Source organism: Anoplophora glabripennis, unplaced genomic scaffold, assembly GCF_000390285.2.
Source record: "Anoplophora glabripennis isolate ALB-LARVAE unplaced genomic scaffold, Agla_2.0 scaffold73, whole genome shotgun sequence".
In the NCBI taxonomy this organism is placed as follows: domain Eukaryota; kingdom Metazoa; phylum Arthropoda; class Insecta; order Coleoptera; family Cerambycidae; genus Anoplophora; species Anoplophora glabripennis.
In genome coordinates, this window is record NW_019416874.1 from 38,161 (window position 1) to 57,139 (window position 18,979).

General features: G+C 38.9%; 1 protein-coding gene across 1 annotated transcript in view; it reads left to right on the plus strand.

Moving 5' to 3' along the window:
• The window catches only part of LOC108904997, an 84,882-nt gene that overhangs the window by 31,407 nt on the left and 34,496 nt on the right, over window positions 1-18,979 (plus strand). The window contains exons 32-57 of the mRNA XM_018707749.2: window positions 2,611-2,940; window positions 3,002-3,319; window positions 3,374-4,009; window positions 4,063-4,368; window positions 4,563-5,213; window positions 5,266-5,583; window positions 5,644-6,279; window positions 6,335-6,640; window positions 6,697-7,341; window positions 7,399-7,716; window positions 9,846-10,181; window positions 10,238-10,849; window positions 10,901-11,221; window positions 11,279-11,605; window positions 11,658-11,975; window positions 12,034-12,672; window positions 12,730-13,035; window positions 13,090-13,737; window positions 13,793-14,107; window positions 14,165-14,497; window positions 14,565-14,867; window positions 14,922-15,227; window positions 15,284-15,931; window positions 15,985-16,302; window positions 17,643-18,587; window positions 18,642-18,962. Of these exons, the coding sequence (XP_018563265.2) occupies window positions 2,611-2,940; window positions 3,002-3,319; window positions 3,374-4,009; window positions 4,063-4,368; window positions 4,563-5,213; window positions 5,266-5,583; window positions 5,644-6,279; window positions 6,335-6,640; window positions 6,697-7,341; window positions 7,399-7,716; window positions 9,846-10,181; window positions 10,238-10,849; window positions 10,901-11,221; window positions 11,279-11,605; window positions 11,658-11,975; window positions 12,034-12,672; window positions 12,730-13,035; window positions 13,090-13,737; window positions 13,793-14,107; window positions 14,165-14,497; window positions 14,565-14,867; window positions 14,922-15,227; window positions 15,284-15,931; window positions 15,985-16,302; window positions 17,643-18,587; window positions 18,642-18,962 (11,460 nt within the window). The remainder of the gene's footprint in view (window positions 1-2,610; window positions 2,941-3,001; window positions 3,320-3,373; window positions 4,010-4,062; window positions 4,369-4,562; window positions 5,214-5,265; window positions 5,584-5,643; window positions 6,280-6,334; window positions 6,641-6,696; window positions 7,342-7,398; window positions 7,717-9,845; window positions 10,182-10,237; window positions 10,850-10,900; window positions 11,222-11,278; window positions 11,606-11,657; window positions 11,976-12,033; window positions 12,673-12,729; window positions 13,036-13,089; window positions 13,738-13,792; window positions 14,108-14,164; window positions 14,498-14,564; window positions 14,868-14,921; window positions 15,228-15,283; window positions 15,932-15,984; window positions 16,303-17,642; window positions 18,588-18,641; window positions 18,963-18,979) is intronic.

Sequence of the window (18,979 nt, forward strand, 5' to 3'; positions counted from 1 at the left end):
CAGAGCTTATATATATATATACATATGTAGTAGGTTTCTGGATGTAATGTTTTAACAACTTACGATGATCCAGCTGGCAAACCAGGCTTACAAGGTTTTTTTTTGGAAGCATTTTTTCTGAAAATCACCCTTTCTATTAAAAATATGGTTATGTCGCCTTAATTAGCATTAGTTAAAACTGCAGTATTTCAAATTTCATTAATTTATAATGCAAAATAATTAAATGTAAAAGTGCAAGACGGTCCTGTCTAAAAATATGAAAGTGACATAAGGAAACTCTATTATTCACTTGTTATAAACAGCAATGTCAATAATTCATCAATTCTTCTTTAGCTGTTTCTATTGCCTCTATTGGAATAGGAATTCAATAAATTTTACATTTTAAGCCTGCTTAAAAATTTTTCGTTCTTTACGAATTAATTCACATTTGAGATACTATGATATACATATATAGGCCAGTCATTATAGCTTTTTTCGGGAAAAAAATACTATTAGAAGTTTCTCTGCAGAATATTGTTCAGAAACGTGTTATAAACAAAATATCAAAAAATCAACTCGAGACTAGTTGGGAAACTTTGTTAAAACAATGGTCAAAATTATGGAAAAGTGGTTTTTTGACTCGCGTAAAAAAACTGTTATTCATAGAGAAAAAAGTTTTATACAAAAAAGGTAGGTATTAAATAAATCTGTAAAATAAGATAATTCCGATTAAATTCCGATAATTTGTTTATGCGCAAGAGCTCAAAAATGGTCGAAATTGTCCGCTTTTTTCAATTGCTAATAATTCATGCAATTTTCATCGCAAACACTTGTAATTCAGGATTTTTGAGGCTTTTTGCACCCCTAATAAGTAGTAAAAATTTCAGCACAAAAGCTTCATTAGCTTGGCGTTGGCGGAATTTGTTATCTAAGAAGATGCTATTTTCAATTCATTTTTCTCAAGCTCACAAGCGTTGTATATGTCAATACAACTATTTAGGTACAAAAACAACTAATGATCGAAACCGTACAACTCCTGTGAGCTTGGGAAAAATGAATTGAAAATAGCATCTTCTTAGATAACGAATTCCGCCAACGCCAAGCTAATGAAGCTTTTGTGCTGAAATTTTTACTACTTATTAGGGGTGCAAAAAGCCTCAAAAATCCTGAATTACAAGTGTCTGCGATGAAAATTGCATTAATTATTAGCAATTGAAAAAAACGGCAATTTTCGACCATTTTTGAGCTCTTGTGCATACACAAATTATCGGAATTTAATCGGACTTTTATCATTTTATAGGCTTATTTAATACTTACCTTTTTTGTATAAACTTTTTTTCGCTATGAATAATAGTTTTTTTACATGAGTCAAAAAACCACTTTTCCATAACTTTGACCACTGTTAAAACAAAGTTTCCCAACTAGCGTTGAGTTGATTTTTTGATATTTTATTTATAACAGGTTTCCGAACAATATTCCGCAGAGAAACTTCTAATAGTATATTTTTCCCGAAACAGGCTCTTTCATGTCTATAATGACTGGGCTAATAGTGATTTTTCGAAGTATCGCTTACAAAAAACAATTGCAGAACACCAACTGAATTGTCTTAATTGCTTTAACAAATACCTATAGAAGGCACTACATAGAAAAAAGATAATTTGAATTGTAAACCTACAAATGTTCTAAAAGTTTGTAAACTATAAAAAAACATCTGACGATATCTATCAGTTGTGAAATTTAAATATTTTGCATATACATATGTGCTATGCTTTTCAAGATCTCAGTATAGGCACATACTTCTATCATACATAGAAGTATGTGAGTATAGGCTACCACTGTTATAATATTTCCTATATAACTCTTGTTCAAAATTTTTTCGTCATGAGAGGTCTCCAGCATAGAAATACTTCCAAAATATTATGAGTCCCATGTTTCATTTTCAAAATATGTCAATTTCAATTTTCTGCGACTGCCACTAACTTTTTGGAACACTGCAATAAAAAATATAATTTAAAATTTAAAAATAGTAAATAAACAACAATCAAATAATACGAGAGAAACTGTATTATTATTAAAACATATTACGTTAGTAGATATTGAAAATAAAATAAAGGAGCACTTCATTTTTCTTGCATGCTTTTTAGCTTCTGCTGTAAATAACTGCTTCCTTTGCAAAGGGGATAAAAAGGTAAGGATAATCCCCCAACGATAACGAGCTTCTACATCAACGCCGTTCCCCAACCCCCCATACCACGCTAATACCCCTCACAACGCCTTTTGCTACAAAAAAACCAATTGCTAAATACTCCCCCCCCCCAACAAATAACAGAGCTTTATAAAACAAAATGCGGAAAAGGTTCACGAGCGTAATATACACTGCCCCTCCCTCCCTGATGCGCTTACAATATTATAAAACTTAATCAAATGCTTCCACAAGCAAAGCAGTTAATAAAGGTTCGAGATATAAAATTACATGGTGGTGAATAATCCTAACGTTGTGCTTTTTGCGATATCCCAATGGAGGTTTAATCAAAACAAAACTAGCAAATGACGTCTCCCCAAGCTATTAATGAAAGGCAAACTGTCAATAACAACCATTTAATTGTATATTACAATTTTTTTACGTTATAGAAAAAGTCCAACCCCCAGAACAAATTAATCCCTGCGTGCCTTCCCCTTGCGGAACAAATGCAATTTGTAAGGAGCGAAATGGAGCTGGTTCTTGCTTATGTTTACCCGAATATGTTGGAAACCCCTATGAATCTTGCAGGCCTGAATGTGTTCACAACTCAGACTGTTCTTCCAACAGAGCGTGTATTAGAAATAAGTGTGTGGACCCATGTCCGGGAACATGTGGCACAGATGCTGATTGCCAAGTCATAAACCACTCCCCCTCATGCAATTGCAGACCAGGATACACCGGGGATCCATTTAGATTTTGCGCCATAATCCCCCCAGAGCGTAAGGACATTGTTTACGAAATAAAAATTCTTGTTCTTAATACAATTTCTCCCCTGCACAGCTGTTTCCGATGTTACGCCGACCATCCCTTGCCAGCCAACACCTTGTGGACCAAATAGTCAGTGTCGTGAAGTTAACGAGCAAGCTGTTTGTTCTTGTTTACCAAACTATATAGGTAGTCCACCTGGTTGTAGACCTGAATGTGTAGTAAGTTCAGAATGTCCATCAAACAGAGCTTGTATTAACCAAAGGTGCTCTGACCCTTGCCCTGGGACGTGCGGTCTCAGTGCTAAATGTCAAGTCATAAACCACAGCCCAATCTGTAGTTGCATAAACAGTTACAGCGGAGATCCCTTTACGAGATGTTACCCCATACCACGTAAGACCCCTGTTGATTACATTTTTACATCTAAATTATATCCACACTTTTTAGCACCTGCACCTGAACCTGAACCTATAAGAAACCCTTGTTTACCTTCGCCTTGCGGGCCCAATTCTCAGTGCAGAGATATCGGCGGATCACCCTCTTGCTCTTGTTTGCCTCAGTTTATTGGTAACCCTCCTAACTGCCACCCAGAATGCGTAATGAACTCTGAATGTCCAAGTAACTTAGCTTGCATTCGAGAAAAATGTGTAGATCCTTGTCCGGGATCTTGCGGAACTAATGCTCAATGTACCGTATTAAACCATAATTCTATTTGTACTTGCACAGAAGGTTTTACTGGTGATCCATTTACAAATTGTTATCTCAAACCTACGGAAATCGAACCACAGGTGGTGAAAGACCCGTGCAACCCTTCACCTTGCGGTGCAAATGCTCAATGTGACGACGGCATATGTACATGTTTCCCCGAATATCAAGGAGACCCATACAGGGGTTGCAGGCCTGAATGTGTACTTAACAGTGATTGTCCTAGAGACAGGGCTTGTGTCAGAAACAAATGCATTGATCTTTGTCCAGGAACTTGTGCATCAACGGCTATCTGTCAGGTTATCAACCACATACCCATGTGCAGTTGCCCAGCCGGTTATACCGGAAACGCATTTGTAGACTGCAGAGCAGTAGAAAGTAGGTTTTTAACATTCATTGTCAGTTTCATACTAAGTGTAAGTGTATTTTAGTACCACCTAAACGAAACCCATGTAATCCATCCCCGTGCGGACCAAACAGTCAATGTAGAGAGATTAACGGACAGGCTGTTTGTTCATGTGTACCTGGTTTTATTGGTAGCCCACCTACTTGCCGACCTGAATGTCTCACTAGCTCAGAATGTTCTCTCACTCAAGCATGTGTTAATCAAAAATGCATCGACCCTTGCCCTGGTACTTGTGGAATTAATACTCAGTGCCAAGTCATCAATCACAATCCGATTTGCAGTTGTATTGCGAACTATATTGGCGACCCATTCACAAGATGTCTTCCAAAACGTAAGAATTACATGTTATTTGATTTATAGAGCAATAGATGTAAAAAATGTGTAGTAATTGAAAATAGAAGTTTGATATTCAGATGCCATTTATAAAACATTTCCTTAAAAGAAACAAACTAAAATTTTGATATAACAAAAATTAATTTATATTTTACAAATTCTTTATTAATAGCGAACTCTAAATTCTTTTAGCTGCAGAGGACTTGCCAGTAATCAAAATAAACCCTTGCGAACCGACCCCTTGCGGCTTGTATTCCCAGTGTAAGGCAATAGGCGATTCCCCATCATGCTCTTGTTTACCAGATTATACAGGCTCTCCTCCAAACTGTAGACCAGAGTGTGTTACTAACAGCGAATGCCCGTTCCATCTTGCGTGCATAAATCAAAGATGCAAAGATCCCTGTCCAGGAACGTGCGGCACATTCGCAGAGTGCCGTGTAGTCAGCCACACACCCAACTGTGTGTGTAATTCTGGTTATGAAGGTGATCCTTTCACTCAGTGTAGACTCATTCAAACCCCCATTTCACAAGAATTAGTAAATCCATGTGTGCCAAGCCCATGTGGTGCAAATGCTGTTTGTAAGGTACGAAACAACGCAGGGTCTTGTACATGTCTACCGGATTATATTGGCAACCCCTATGAAGGTTGTCGACCTGAGTGTGTCCTAAATTCTGATTGTCCCTCTAATAAGGCTTGTATTAGAAACAAGTGCATGGATCCTTGTCCAGGAACTTGTGGACAAAATGCAATTTGCCAAGTCATTAACCATTTACCGTCCTGTACCTGCACACCGGGGTACACAGGAGATCCGTTTAGATTCTGCAATGTCATAGTAAAAGAAAGTAAGGATTACAGACTTATATTTTTTCAAAATAAAACAAGTTCTTGTTTTAGCAATAAAAGATACACCTCCTTCAAACCCATGCCAACCGTCGCCATGCGGACCAAACAGCCAATGTCGAGAAGTTAACAGTCAAGCCGTTTGTTCGTGTTTGCCAAATTATATCGGTAGTCCTCCCGGTTGTAGGCCCGAATGCACTGTCAGTTCTGAATGTCCTCATGTCAAAGCTTGTATAAACCAGAAATGTGTTGACCCTTGCCCAGGCACATGTGGTTTAAATGCTAACTGTCAGGTTATAAATCACAGTCCAATTTGTAGTTGCCAAGCGAGATATACTGGAGATCCATTCACCAGATGTTTCCCGATACCACGTAAGAAGTCATATTATATTGTATATTTGTTCCTTATTTGACAAACACTTGTTATTTTAGCACCCCCACCAGAGAGGATACCCATTATTGTAAACCCTTGTATTCCTTCTCCTTGCGGCCCCAACAGTGAATGTAGAAACATTAACGGTTCACCTTCATGTTCTTGTTTGGCCAGTTACATTGGCAGTCCACCAAATTGCAGACCGGAATGTACAATAAATCCAGAATGTCCAAGCAACTTAGCGTGTATGAGGGAAAAATGTAGAGACCCTTGTCCGGGTTCTTGCGGTTCCGGAGCCCAATGTAGTGTTATAAATCACACTCCGATCTGTACATGCCCTGAGGGTTATACTGGAGATCCATTTAGTTACTGCCAGCTCAAACCACCGACAATCGAACCCCAGATAACCGATCCTTGTAACCCCTCACCATGTGGCCCTAATGCCCAATGCGACAATGGAGTTTGTACCTGTCTACCTGAATACCAAGGTGATCCCTACAGGGGTTGTAGACCAGAATGTGTTCTCAATAATGACTGCCCCAGAGACAGAGCTTGTATAAGAAATAAATGTGTCGATCCATGCCCTGGTACTTGTGGTACTAATGCCCTTTGTTCGGTTATCAATCATATACCGATGTGTACTTGTATTGAAGGATATGTAGGAAACGCATTCATTTTATGTAATCGAATTCCAGGTAATAATTGATAACATTGTTTAGAGGTAGTAGATATAACTTGACCCAATTTTAGTTGAAGTTCCAAAGAACCCATGTAGCCCATCTCCTTGTGGTCCCAATAGTCAATGCAGGGAAATAAATGAACAAGCTGTTTGCTCATGCGTTCCAGGGTTCATAGGTAGCCCACCAACATGCCGCCCAGAGTGTGTTACAAGTTCAGAGTGTTCACTTAACCAAGCATGCGTAAATCAGAAATGTATTGATCCATGCCCAGGAACTTGCGGAATCAATACCCAATGTCAAGTTGTCAATCATAATCCTATATGCAGTTGTCTACCTAAATATTCAGGAGATCCATTTACAAATTGCATCCCAATACGTAAGAATCTTGATTTCGTGTTAAATTACCAAAATAACTTGTCCTTCCTATTTTAGCTGATGTACAACCAATACAAGAACACATCAATCCCTGTCAACCTTCGCCATGCGGTTTCAACGCCGAATGTCGAGTTATAAATGATAGCCCCTCTTGTTCTTGTTTGCCAGATTTCGTCGGTGCACCGCCAAACTGCCGGCCAGAATGTGTCAGTAACAGCGAATGTGCTAGTCATTTAGCCTGTATAAATAGAAAATGTAAAGATCCCTGTCCTGGCACTTGCGGATTAAATGCGGAATGTAGAGTTGTTAGTCACACTCCAAACTGTATTTGTTCTTCCGGCTACTTTGGAGATCCTTTCACGCAATGTAATGTTCAACACCCTGTCCCTGAAATTATAAATCCCTGCAATCCATCCCCTTGTGGTGTTAACGCCCAGTGTAAGGAAAGAAATAATGCTGGATCATGTGTGTGCTTACCTGAATACATTGGAAATCCTTATGAAGGTTGCAGACCAGAATGTTCTGTCAATTCAGATTGCCCCTCCAACAAAGCCTGTATCAATAACAAGTGTAAGGATCCTTGTCCTGGCACATGTGGACAAAATGCCAACTGCCAAGTTATTAATCATTTGCCTTCGTGCACTTGTATCCCAGGTTACACGGGTGATCCATTTAGACGTTGCAATTTACAATTGCCAGAACGTAAGAACAATCCAGTAATAAATTATTTGATTTTTATCTATCAGACCTTCATTTTAGCTCAATTGGATGACACTCCCAAGAACCCCTGTCAGCCTTCACCCTGCGGACCAAACAGTCAGTGTCGTGAAGTTAATCAACAGGCCGTCTGCTCATGCTTACCAAATTATATTGGTAGTCCCCCTGGTTGCCGCCCAGAATGTACTGTCAGTTCTGAGTGTGCTCCAAATAAAGCTTGTATAAACCAGAAATGTGCCGACCCTTGCCCAGGCACGTGTGGATTGAACGCTAATTGCCAAGTTATAAATCATAGCCCCATTTGCAGTTGTCAATCGAAATATACCGGTGATCCATTTACCAGATGTTTCCCTATACCACGTAAGTTAATTCTGTGAACTCAAAATTAGGGATGTTCCGAATATTCGCATTTGAATTTGCACATTTTGTTGCAGACTTTTTGGTGAATGCGAATTTCTCAACAAAAAAAAAAGTGTATTTGATTCTGCATTCAATATAAAGAAGTCTCTTCCATCTTATTTGGAAAACGAATTATTTTCAAATTATTTTTTTTTTTTAAATAAAATGGCTTAGGTACTACAAAGTGGAATAAATTGAAAATAACTGTAAATCTGCTCATTTCAAGGAAAAGATCTATAATAATGTTTTGTTGTAAACACAATTACAATTACTGGTCAAGATAGATTTTGACTGCGAAAATTACTGGAAGAGAGAACTTTTTATTTTTCGCTTTGTAAAGTTGTCAGAAACAACATATAAAAAGTTACCAACTGTAGTATACGCTAAATTATTTATTTAACAAATTAGTTGCAAAATTACAGTTTTTGCAAAATATATAATTAAAAAAAAAAATTAACTGTGCCATTCGAAAGAACAGGAAATTTTACATTAAAAATGTTAGTTTTTTTCGAAAATACGAATTGAAGGCTGTAGATTTTTTTTCTAATGTATGAAAAATGAGACAGGCGGTACCCAAGTATAGCTCTCGAAGAGCGCACGGGCCCGAGCGCGTTTCACTAAATCTGTTATAACTTTTGATCTAATTGATCAAATCGACCTCACAAAAATTTAAATGAAAGAAGAGTCTATCAAAATTTTATGTCTTTAAACTTGAGAAAAAAAAAATATATATATATAGTACGTCTACAAATTTACGTCATTCTATAATTTTGTATAATAATAATAAAATAGCTGTCATTCTTTTAATTTTTAAAATAAATATCTGTAACTTTCACAGATTACTCTTCAAATGACGATTGAAACAGTGAGCGATATGGAAAAAATCTTAAAAATTTAATTTAAAAAATATTGAGCCCAACATATTCAATAATTTTAAAAAATCACAAATTTGACTTTTTAGGCCATACTTTATAGATCAAAAACTATATGTAGTTGCAAATGTGATTGAAATTTTATGAGAGCACTTTTTAAAACTTAAAATCTCTACTTTAAGTTGGTGCATTTTATTTTTCTTAAAAAATTGAAATAATAGATGAAAAAACAAAAAATAACAAAAAATAAAAATATTTCATAAAAAATCCGTGAAATTTATTGTTAAATGAAGTTTAATAATGTACAAAAATTTTTTTTTTGTTTAATAAACCATCAAAGAATTAACTTAAGACCTTAAAAAAAGTAAATCCAGCGAAAAATATTTTTTTTATAATAAGTGGAAAATTGTTATAACAGCAAAAAAATAACATTTTTTTGATGAATTGATTTAATATTCATTTTTAAAACGTATATTCTGTATCTAAAATTGTGAATATAAGTTCTCTTATTGATGTAGACTCAGATATAAGTCTAATCAGTTTTATTTATTTTAAAAGCATTTTTCGTTTATAAGAATTAAATTATTATTATTATAAATGGTATAAGAATATGATTTTTATATTTTCGAGTAAGCTGCAGATTTCATTTTCCAACTTCATATTCTTGTTCAGCGACATCGAAAACCCCTATATTTTAAATTTGAAAGAATTCGATTTAAAATTCATTGAATTATTTTAAATGTTCTTAAAAAAACTATTTATTATTGTTGAAACAATTAAAAAACAATTAGCGTACATCTCCAAGTAATTTTAAAAGGTTTTAGGAAAATCCATATTTCCCAAATTATTTCAAAATAATGCGTAATTTTAAGCTATCTTGACCACTAAATGTTACCATTCAAATTTTATATTTTCATATATTTTTTTTAACTTAATTAAGCTGTATTTCCAAAATTAAGTCATTTACGAACTTTAAAATGAGCGCAAGAATCACCTTTTCTATTTCAAATTTGTTAATTTCACTTACTTACAAATACACTGAAGTTCTTAATTTATTTTTAGTATCTGTTAGTTACTTTTTAATATCCACTTTTGCATTTACGAATATCAACATGAAATATTTACACTTGCTTTTGTATTTGCGAATATCGAAAATCTCACGTCAGGAACAACCCTATTCAATGTACATAGCTTCCACTAATTATATGCAAATTTTAGCTCCCCCAGACGTTAAAATCCCCCCTGCCAAAATAAATCCGTGTGTTCCCTCACCTTGCGGACCTAATTCTCAATGTAGAGAAATAGGAGACTCTCCATCCTGTTCTTGTCTAGTTGGTTTCATCGGCAGCCCACCTAATTGTAGACCAGAGTGTGTGATCAATCCGGAATGCTCTAGCAATTTGGCTTGTATCCGAGAAAAATGTCGAGATCCATGTCCTGGTTCTTGTGGCGCTGGTGCGCAGTGTAGCGTAATAAATCACACTCCCATCTGTACTTGCCCTGAAGGATACACCGGAGATCCGTTCAGCTATTGCCAACCAAAACCACCTTCAAGTATGACTGGTTTTTATATTGTTAATTGTCTTTATTTACTCTGATCTGTCTTTTAGCACCAGCACCTACAATAACGGACCCGTGCAACCCTTCACCTTGTGGTTCTAACGCACAATGCAACGATGGTGTTTGCACTTGCTTAGCTGAATACCATGGTGATCCTTATACAGGTTGTAGACCCGAATGTATCTTGAGCTCTGATTGTCCGAAAGATAAAGCCTGCGTAAGAAATAAATGCATAGACCCCTGTCCCGGCACTTGCGGAACAAATGCTGAATGTGCTGTTATTAATCACATTCCTATGTGTACTTGTATACAAGGTTACGCGGGAAATGCCTTCTTAGTATGCTCTCCGATTCCAGCTGAAGTCAAGAAAAATCCTTGTAATCCAACACCTTGCGGGCCTAACAGTCAGTGTAGGGAGATTAATAATCAAGCGGTTTGCTCGTGTATCCCAGGATTTATCGGTAGCCCTCCTACATGCAGACCAGAATGTGTTACGAGTCAAGAATGCTCGTTAAGTCAAGCATGTGTTAATCAAAAATGTATCGACCCATGCCCAGGAACGTGCGGCATTAATGCCAAATGTCAGGTCATCAATCACAATCCCATTTGCTCATGTCTACCATCTTATTCCGGAGATCCCTTCGTTAGATGTTTAGTGATTGGTAAGACACGTAATGTCCCATTTGAATAAGAAATTACTTATTTTCTTGTAGAGCGTGAACCAGAAGTAATACCCACGAACCCCTGCCAACCATCACCATGTGGACCTAATAGTCAGTGTAAACCTGTTGAAGATTCTCCATCATGTTCTTGTCTTCCTGAATATCAAGGTTCTCCTCCGAACTGCAGACCTGAATGTGTTAGTAACAGTGAATGTTCTAATCATTTAGCGTGTATCAATCAAAAGTGTAAAGATCCCTGCCCTGGTACTTGCGCACCTAATGCTGAATGTAGAGTAATTAGTCACACTCCGAACTGTGTTTGTCCAACTGGTTTCACGGGAGACCCATTCACGCAATGTACTCCCAGATTACGTAAGAATTATAATGGACAATTTTAAATAAAATATTACAAAACTCTTACCCTTTTAGCGGAAATATCGCCAGAACGTTTAACACCCTGTACCCCATCACCGTGTGGAGCCAACGCACAATGTAAAGAACAAAACGGTGCCGGCTCTTGCACTTGTCTTCCCGACTACATTGGAAATCCTTACGAAGGCTGTAGACCAGAATGTGTCTTAAATTCAGATTGTCCATATAACAAGGCTTGTATAAATCAAAAATGTAAAGATCCCTGCCCAGGTACTTGTGGTCAAAACGCAGAGTGCCAAGTTGTTAACCACTTGCCGCTTTGCACATGTGTAGTAGGATACACTGGAGATCCATTCAGATATTGCAATATAATTCCTTCTGAACGTAAGGCAATTTATTCCTCATTGTTATTTTTACTAATAATAACCCATTGCAGCTTTAAAAGATGAACCTCCTAGGAACCCATGTCATCCTAGCCCTTGCGGGCCTAATAGTCAATGCCGCGAAGTTAATGGTCAAGCAGTCTGCTCTTGTTTGCCGAACTATATCGGTAGTCCTCCAGGATGTAGGCCAGAGTGCACTGTCAGTTCAGAGTGTACTCAACATAAAGCTTGTATAAATCAGAAATGTGCTGACCCTTGCCCAGGCACGTGTGGCTTGAATGCCAAGTGTCAGGTTATAAACCATAGTCCAATTTGTAGTTGTGAAATAAGATTCACTGGGGATCCTTTCACGAGGTGTTATCCAGTACCTCGTAAGTTATAAAGCATTCAATACCTTAGGCTCTTCTATTAATTACAATTTCTTTTTAGCACCTCCACCAGAACCCATTCAACCCTTAACACTTAACCCTTGCGTACCATCCCCTTGTGGGCCAAACAGTCAATGTAGAGATGTCAGAGGTTCCCCTTCCTGTTCTTGTTTGCCAAATTACTCCGGAAGTCCACCAAACTGTAGGCCAGAATGTTCTATCAACTCAGAATGTCCCAGCAATTTAGCTTGTATCAGAGAAAAATGCAAGGATCCCTGTCCTGGTTCATGCGGTTCAAGAGCCGTTTGTAGTGTAATAAACCATACACCCATTTGCACATGTGCTGAAGGATTTGTCGGCGATCCGTTTACTTATTGCCAACCTAAACCTCCAATCAGAGAGCCCGTCGAGCAAGATCCCTGCAACCCCTCACCTTGTGGATCAAACGCACAATGCGATAATGGAATTTGCAGTTGTTTACCAGAATATCAAGGAGATCCTTATCGAGGTTGTCGGCCAGAGTGTGTCTTGAACAATGATTGTTCCCGAGATAAGGCATGCCTACAAAGTAAATGCAAAGATCCTTGTCCAGGAATTTGTGGCGAAAACGCACAGTGCAATGTAGTAAACCATATACCGATGTGCAGTTGTTTGCCGGATTATTCAGGAAATGCGTTTGTCAGCTGTAGGCGTATTGAACGTATGTTGTGCATTTTCTTTAATGTGTCCCTTTTTTTCTAAACTGTATAAATTTTAGGACCTCCACCTAAAAATCCTTGCAGCCCAACCCCTTGCGGACCCAATAGTCAATGTAGGGAAATAAACCAACAGGCCGTTTGCTCCTGCATACCCGGATTTATAGGCAGCCCTCCTACATGCAGACCCGAATGTGTCACTAGCTCTGAATGCCCCCTCAGTGAGGCTTGCGTGAATCAGAAATGTATTGACCCTTGTCCTGGAACGTGTGGTGTGTCCGCTCACTGTCAAGTAGTAAATCACAATCCTATATGTAGTTGTCCCCCGCAGTACACAGGGGATCCATTTATTCGATGCCTCCCGCGACGTAAGACCATCTTTAAAACCAAAATTTGCTTTATATAACATATTTTTATTTTAGTAGAAGAAGATCCAGTAGTTGTTCCTGTCAATCCTTGCCAACCCTCTCCTTGCGGTCCAAATTCTCAGTGTAGAGCCGTAGGTGATTCACCCTCTTGTTCTTGCTTGGAGGAATTTGTCGGAACTCCACCTAATTGCAAACCGGAGTGCATCAGCAACAGTGAATGTCCCAATCACTTAGCTTGTATAAACCAGAAATGCAAAGACCCATGTCCAGGCACTTGTGGATTGAATGCGGAATGTCGGGTGGTTAGTCACACGCCAAACTGTCTGTGTATTCAAGGATATATCGGAGACCCGTTCAGTCAGTGTTCTCTACCGGTAGCCATTCCAAATGAAGTTGTGTCTCCATGTTCGCCATCACCTTGCGGTTCCAATGCTCAGTGCAGAGAGCAAAACAGAGCTGGCGCTTGTGTCTGTCTTCCTGATTATATAGGAAATCCTTATGAAGGCTGTAGACCCGAATGCACATTGAACACCGATTGTCCATCCAACAAGGCATGCATAAATAACAAATGTAAAGATCCATGTCCGGGAACCTGTGGACCCAATGCAAACTGTCAAGTGGTTAGCCACATACCTTCCTGTACTTGTATCGGAGGTTATACTGGTGATCCATTCAGATACTGCAATCTTATTATCGTCGAAGGTAAAAAAGTAAATAATCTCATTTCGAATCCGTCATAATATATTCACATGTTTAGATATTAAACCAGAACCAACAAATCCTTGCCAACCGTCTCCATGTGGTCCAAACAGTCAATGTCGGGAAGTTAACGGCCAATCCGTATGCTCCTGTTTGCCAAACTATATCGGAAGTCCACCTGGTTGCAGACCAGAATGTGTGGTCAGCACTGAATGCCCCTCGAACAGAGCTTGCGTAAACCAAAAATGCATTGACCCCTGCCCCAGCACTTGTGGTTTAAGTGCGGAATGTCAGGTTATCAACCACAGTCCAATATGTAGTTGCAAGCATGGAAATACTGGGAATCCCTTCACTCGTTGCTTCCCAATACCACGTAAGATTTATCTTAACTAGTATTTTATATGGATTCCTGATGATCGTACATTTTTAGCACCACCACCGCTGCATACAGAACCAGTTATTGTTAATCCATGTGTACCTTCTCCGTGTGGTCCGAACAGCCAATGTAGAGATGTCGGTTCCTCGCCATCTTGTTCCTGTTTGCCAAACTTCTTTGGAAGTCCCCCCAATTGTAGGCCGGAGTGCACCATAAATTCAGAATGTTCCAGTAACTTGGCTTGTATAAACCAAAAATGTGTAGATCCGTGTCCAGGTTCTTGTGGTATTATTGCCGAATGTAATGTCTTTAATCACATACCCACCTGTTCTTGTCCTGAAGGATATACTGGTGACCCGTTCACTAGCTGCGTTATCAAACCACCTCGTACGTATTCCAGCCGATAATTACTACAACCATCATTATTTACCTTAATTAAAAATTCCCTTTTTAGAACCGTCGATACCAGAAGATCCTTGTAATCCATCTCCTTGTGGCTCCAATGCCAAATGTGATAACGGTATATGCACTTGCCTGCCAGAATATCAGGGTGACCCTTACTCTGGATGCAGGCCAGAATGTATTTCCAACAGTGAGTGTCCTAGAGATAAAGCTTGTATAAGGAATAAGTGTGTTGATCCTTGTCCTGGAACCTGTGGCCAAAATGCTCAATGCACGGTGTACGATCACATACCGATGTGCGCCTGTTTGCCAGGTTTTACTGGAAACTCTTTCATTGTATGCACGGAAATTAGAGGTAATATATAAAACAAAAAAAGAAAAAAGTGATACTGAAACTTTTACATTACAGTGCCTGTCATTGTAAATCCGTGCACGCCATCACCATGTGGTACAAACAGTCAGTGTAGGGAAATCAACCAACAAGCAGTTTGCTCGTGCTTACCCAACTATATAGGCAGTCCTCCAACATGCAGACCTGAATGTATTTCTAGCTCAGAATGTTCTTTGAATCAAGCATGTGTTAATCAAAAATGCATCGACCCTTGTCCAGGAACTTGCGGAATAACCGCTAAATGTCAAGTTGTCAATCACAATCCAATTTGTAGTTGCCCTCCGCGATATACAGGCGATCCCTTCATCAGATGCTCTTTAATTCGTAAGTTTCAAGTTGTAAATTTCTTAAAATCGTTCTATAAACAAACTTTTTTGTAGCTCAAGAAGAATCCCCACAACCTACGAATCCTTGTCTACCATCTCCTTGTGGACCCAATGCACAGTGCAAAGAAATAAATGGCTCTCCATCATGTTCTTGCCTTCCTGAATTTATAGGGTCCCCGCCAAGCTGTAGGCCAGAATGTGTCAGTAATAGCGAATGCGCAAATCCTTTGGCTTGTATAAACAACAAGTGTAAAGATCCTTGTCCTGGAACTTGCGGAGCTTATGCAGAATGTAGAGTACTCAGTCACACTCCGAATTGCGCCTGTACACCTGGTTACACCGGAGATCCTTTTACCGCCTGCATTTTAATTCAAGCCGTAGTCCCCGATGAGGTTATTTCTCCTTGCAATCCTTCCCCATGTGGGGCAAATGCTGACTGTAGAGTACACAACAGGGCCGGTTCTTGTACCTGCCTTCCGGAATATATCGGCAATCCTTATGAAGGATGTAGACCAGAATGTAGTCTGAACTCTGACTGTGCCCCTAATAAGGCTTGTATTAATAATAAATGTGCCGATCCTTGCCCTGGAACTTGCGGTCAGAATGCCAACTGTCAAGTAATCAATCACCTCCCATCGTGTACTTGCCTGCCCGGTTATACTGGAGATCCGTTCCGATACTGCAATTTACCCCCACCAGAACGTAAGCGTTAAATTAAAAAAGTCACAACTAAAATTAACGGGTTGTATTTTTAGCATTAGTACCTGAAGTACCGCAAAATCCATGCCAACCAACTCCTTGTGGACCAAATAGTCAGTGCCGAGAAGTAAACGGTCAGGCGGTATGCTCTTGCCTTCCCGATTATATCGGTAGTCCTCCAGGATGTAGACCCGAGTGCACTGTCAGTTCGGAATGTGCTCAAAACCGAGCTTGTATTAATCAGAAATGTGTTGACCCATGTCCCGGTACTTGTGGTTTGAGCGCCAATTGTCAAGTGATCAATCACAGCCCAATTTGTTCCTGTGTAGCAAGATTCACCGGAGATCCGTTTACGAGATGTTATCCTGTCCCACGTAAGGCAGCCATTTCATTTCCCCCTAAGTTTATTTGCTAAGGAATTTACATTTTGTTTAAATGAAATGTACATAATATATACAGGGTGCAACTTAACATATATTATTTTTAACCTATTTTTTTTGTAATTTTACAGCTGGACGGCATATTCCTAATTGGGAGTTATTGCATCCATTTTTGTCAAATCTCATCTTTCACACGTTTTTTCTTATCCCATAGAAATTCGACAATGAAGACACACAAATCAATGCCGTCACTATAGTAGGATCATATTCGATGCAAAGTAATAAGTCATTGCCTGTCGAGGGATCCAGTGCCATACGCTTTTAAGGGTTTTAGAAATTGAATAATTTCTTTATACATTATTTTACATTTATACATTCTGAAGGTCACCCTTATTCCTACAAAAATTCCTTTATTCTCATAAACTATTTATTTTAAATGTAATTTATTATAAATCCGTTGTTTTTTAAATTCTACATATGTACTACATTTTACCTCTGTACGCGCCACTGTTGTTTACTTGTTTTTTGGAGGCACTCTCTGATTTACGACCAAGCTTGCTAGGTTAGTATTTGACGTATAACCGACCACTTCATACACTCGATGCACCTGGGCGACTACAGCTACTACCAGAACATAGTGCGTATGCAAGGGTATTTCAGATTTTACATTCATTTTCATTTTAAATTTGAAATGGTTCATCTTACGCCTCCTAAAAATGATGACAGGATTTTCCTTTGATAAAAGACCGACAACTTTTTGCTCTACTTTGCAACGATCCTACTAGAAATACTTACAAAAATAACTTTATAAGATTATACACTTACACTTCATTAAATACCACTTTCAATTTTACAATTATAAAATTAAACTCAAATCCAGTAAAACCTAACACTTCATGTAGAAAGTCACAAAATTACTTGCAGTATTACAAGCACTTTCTCACAAACCGATAAACTAAAAGAAATTTGTCATAATTTTTATGAAATGTTAATATAATGACCTAAACAATTGAAGCAACTTGTTAAAAATCCTGTAGAGTGCTGCCATCTTTGAAGACTCACTGAAACAAGCCAATAAACAGTTTAGAAATAGCATGGGTGCTATGATGTAGCAGATGATGGTAAATAGAAAAACTTTGCTTCAGTAGGAACTGAGTAACAATGGCATTTAAAATGTGACATATGCTTTTTAGGTTATATCTCACCCGCACATACCACCACCCCCTAAAAGAGTGACCACCCACTTAAAGTTACACCCTGTATAAAAATATTTTTATTAATATAGTCCACGGACATTACACTAGGTGAGTGTTAATATTATAATAATATTTCAGCCCCTCCACCCATATTATACACGGAACCTGTGCGAGACCCATGTGTTCCGTCCCCCTGTGGTCCAAATGCGCTCTGCTCTAACCGCCAAGGATCTCATTCCTGCGCCTGTCTACCAAATTACTTTGGCAGTCCTCCAAGTTGCAGGCCTGAATGTACCATCAATTCAGAGTGTTCCAGTAACTACGCCTGCATCAATCAAAGATGTAAAGACCCTTGTCCAGGATCTTGCGGATCGAGCGCACTTTGCAACGTAATAAACCATACTCCTATCTGTAGTTGCCCTGTAGGATTCACTGGAGATCCATTCAGTTACTGTCAACCTAAACCTCCAGTTACAGAACCCGTTGTTCAAGATCCTTGCAATCCGTCACCTTGTGGGCCTAATGCGCAATGCAATGATGGCATATGTACTTGCCTGCCAGAATATCATGGCGATCCTTATAGAGGTTGCAGGCCCGAATGCGTTCTTAACAATGATTGTCCCAGAGACAAGGCTTGCATAAGGAACAAATGTGTGGATCCATGTCCCGGAACTTGTGGGCAAAATGCGGAATGTTCTGTCATCAACCATATTCCTTCCTGTACTTGCTTAGTAGGTTATGTTGGAAATGCATTTGTTGTGTGTAACAAGATACCTGCTCAAGTCATTACACATCCATGTAGTCCCACACCTTGTGGTCCTAATAGTCAATGTAGGGAAGTGAATAGTCGGGCGGTATGTTCTTGTGTTCCTGGTTTCATCGGTAGTCCACCTGCTTGTAGGCCTGAGTGTGTGACGAGTTCCGAGTGTTCTCTAAGTCAGGCATGTTTGAATCAAAAATGTATCGATCCATGTCCGGGGACTTGTGGTATTAACGCCTTATGTCAAGTTGTAAATCACAACCCCATATGCAGCTGTCCAGCAAAACTTAGCGGGGATCCCTTCACAAGATGTTTGCCAATACGTATGTACGTCAATTTTCAAATTTACAATTTGTCTAACGATTATCCAATTTTAGAAGCGGATGTACCACCGACTCCAACGCATCCATGCAATCCGTCTCCTTGCGGACCTAACGCTCAATGTAAAGAAATCAATGACTCTCCCTCCTGTTCATGCCTTCAAGATTTTATTGGGTCTCCCCCCAACTGCAGACCAGAATGTGTTACGAACAGTGAATGCTCAAATCACTTGGCCTGTATTAATCAGAAATGTAAAGATCCTTGTCCAGGAGTTTGCGGACAAAGCGCCGAATGTAGAGTCGTTAGCCACACACCAAATTGTGTTTGTATTTCGGGTTATACTGGCAATCCCTTCATCCAATGTCTGCCACCACCACGTAAGCTGATTTCTAAA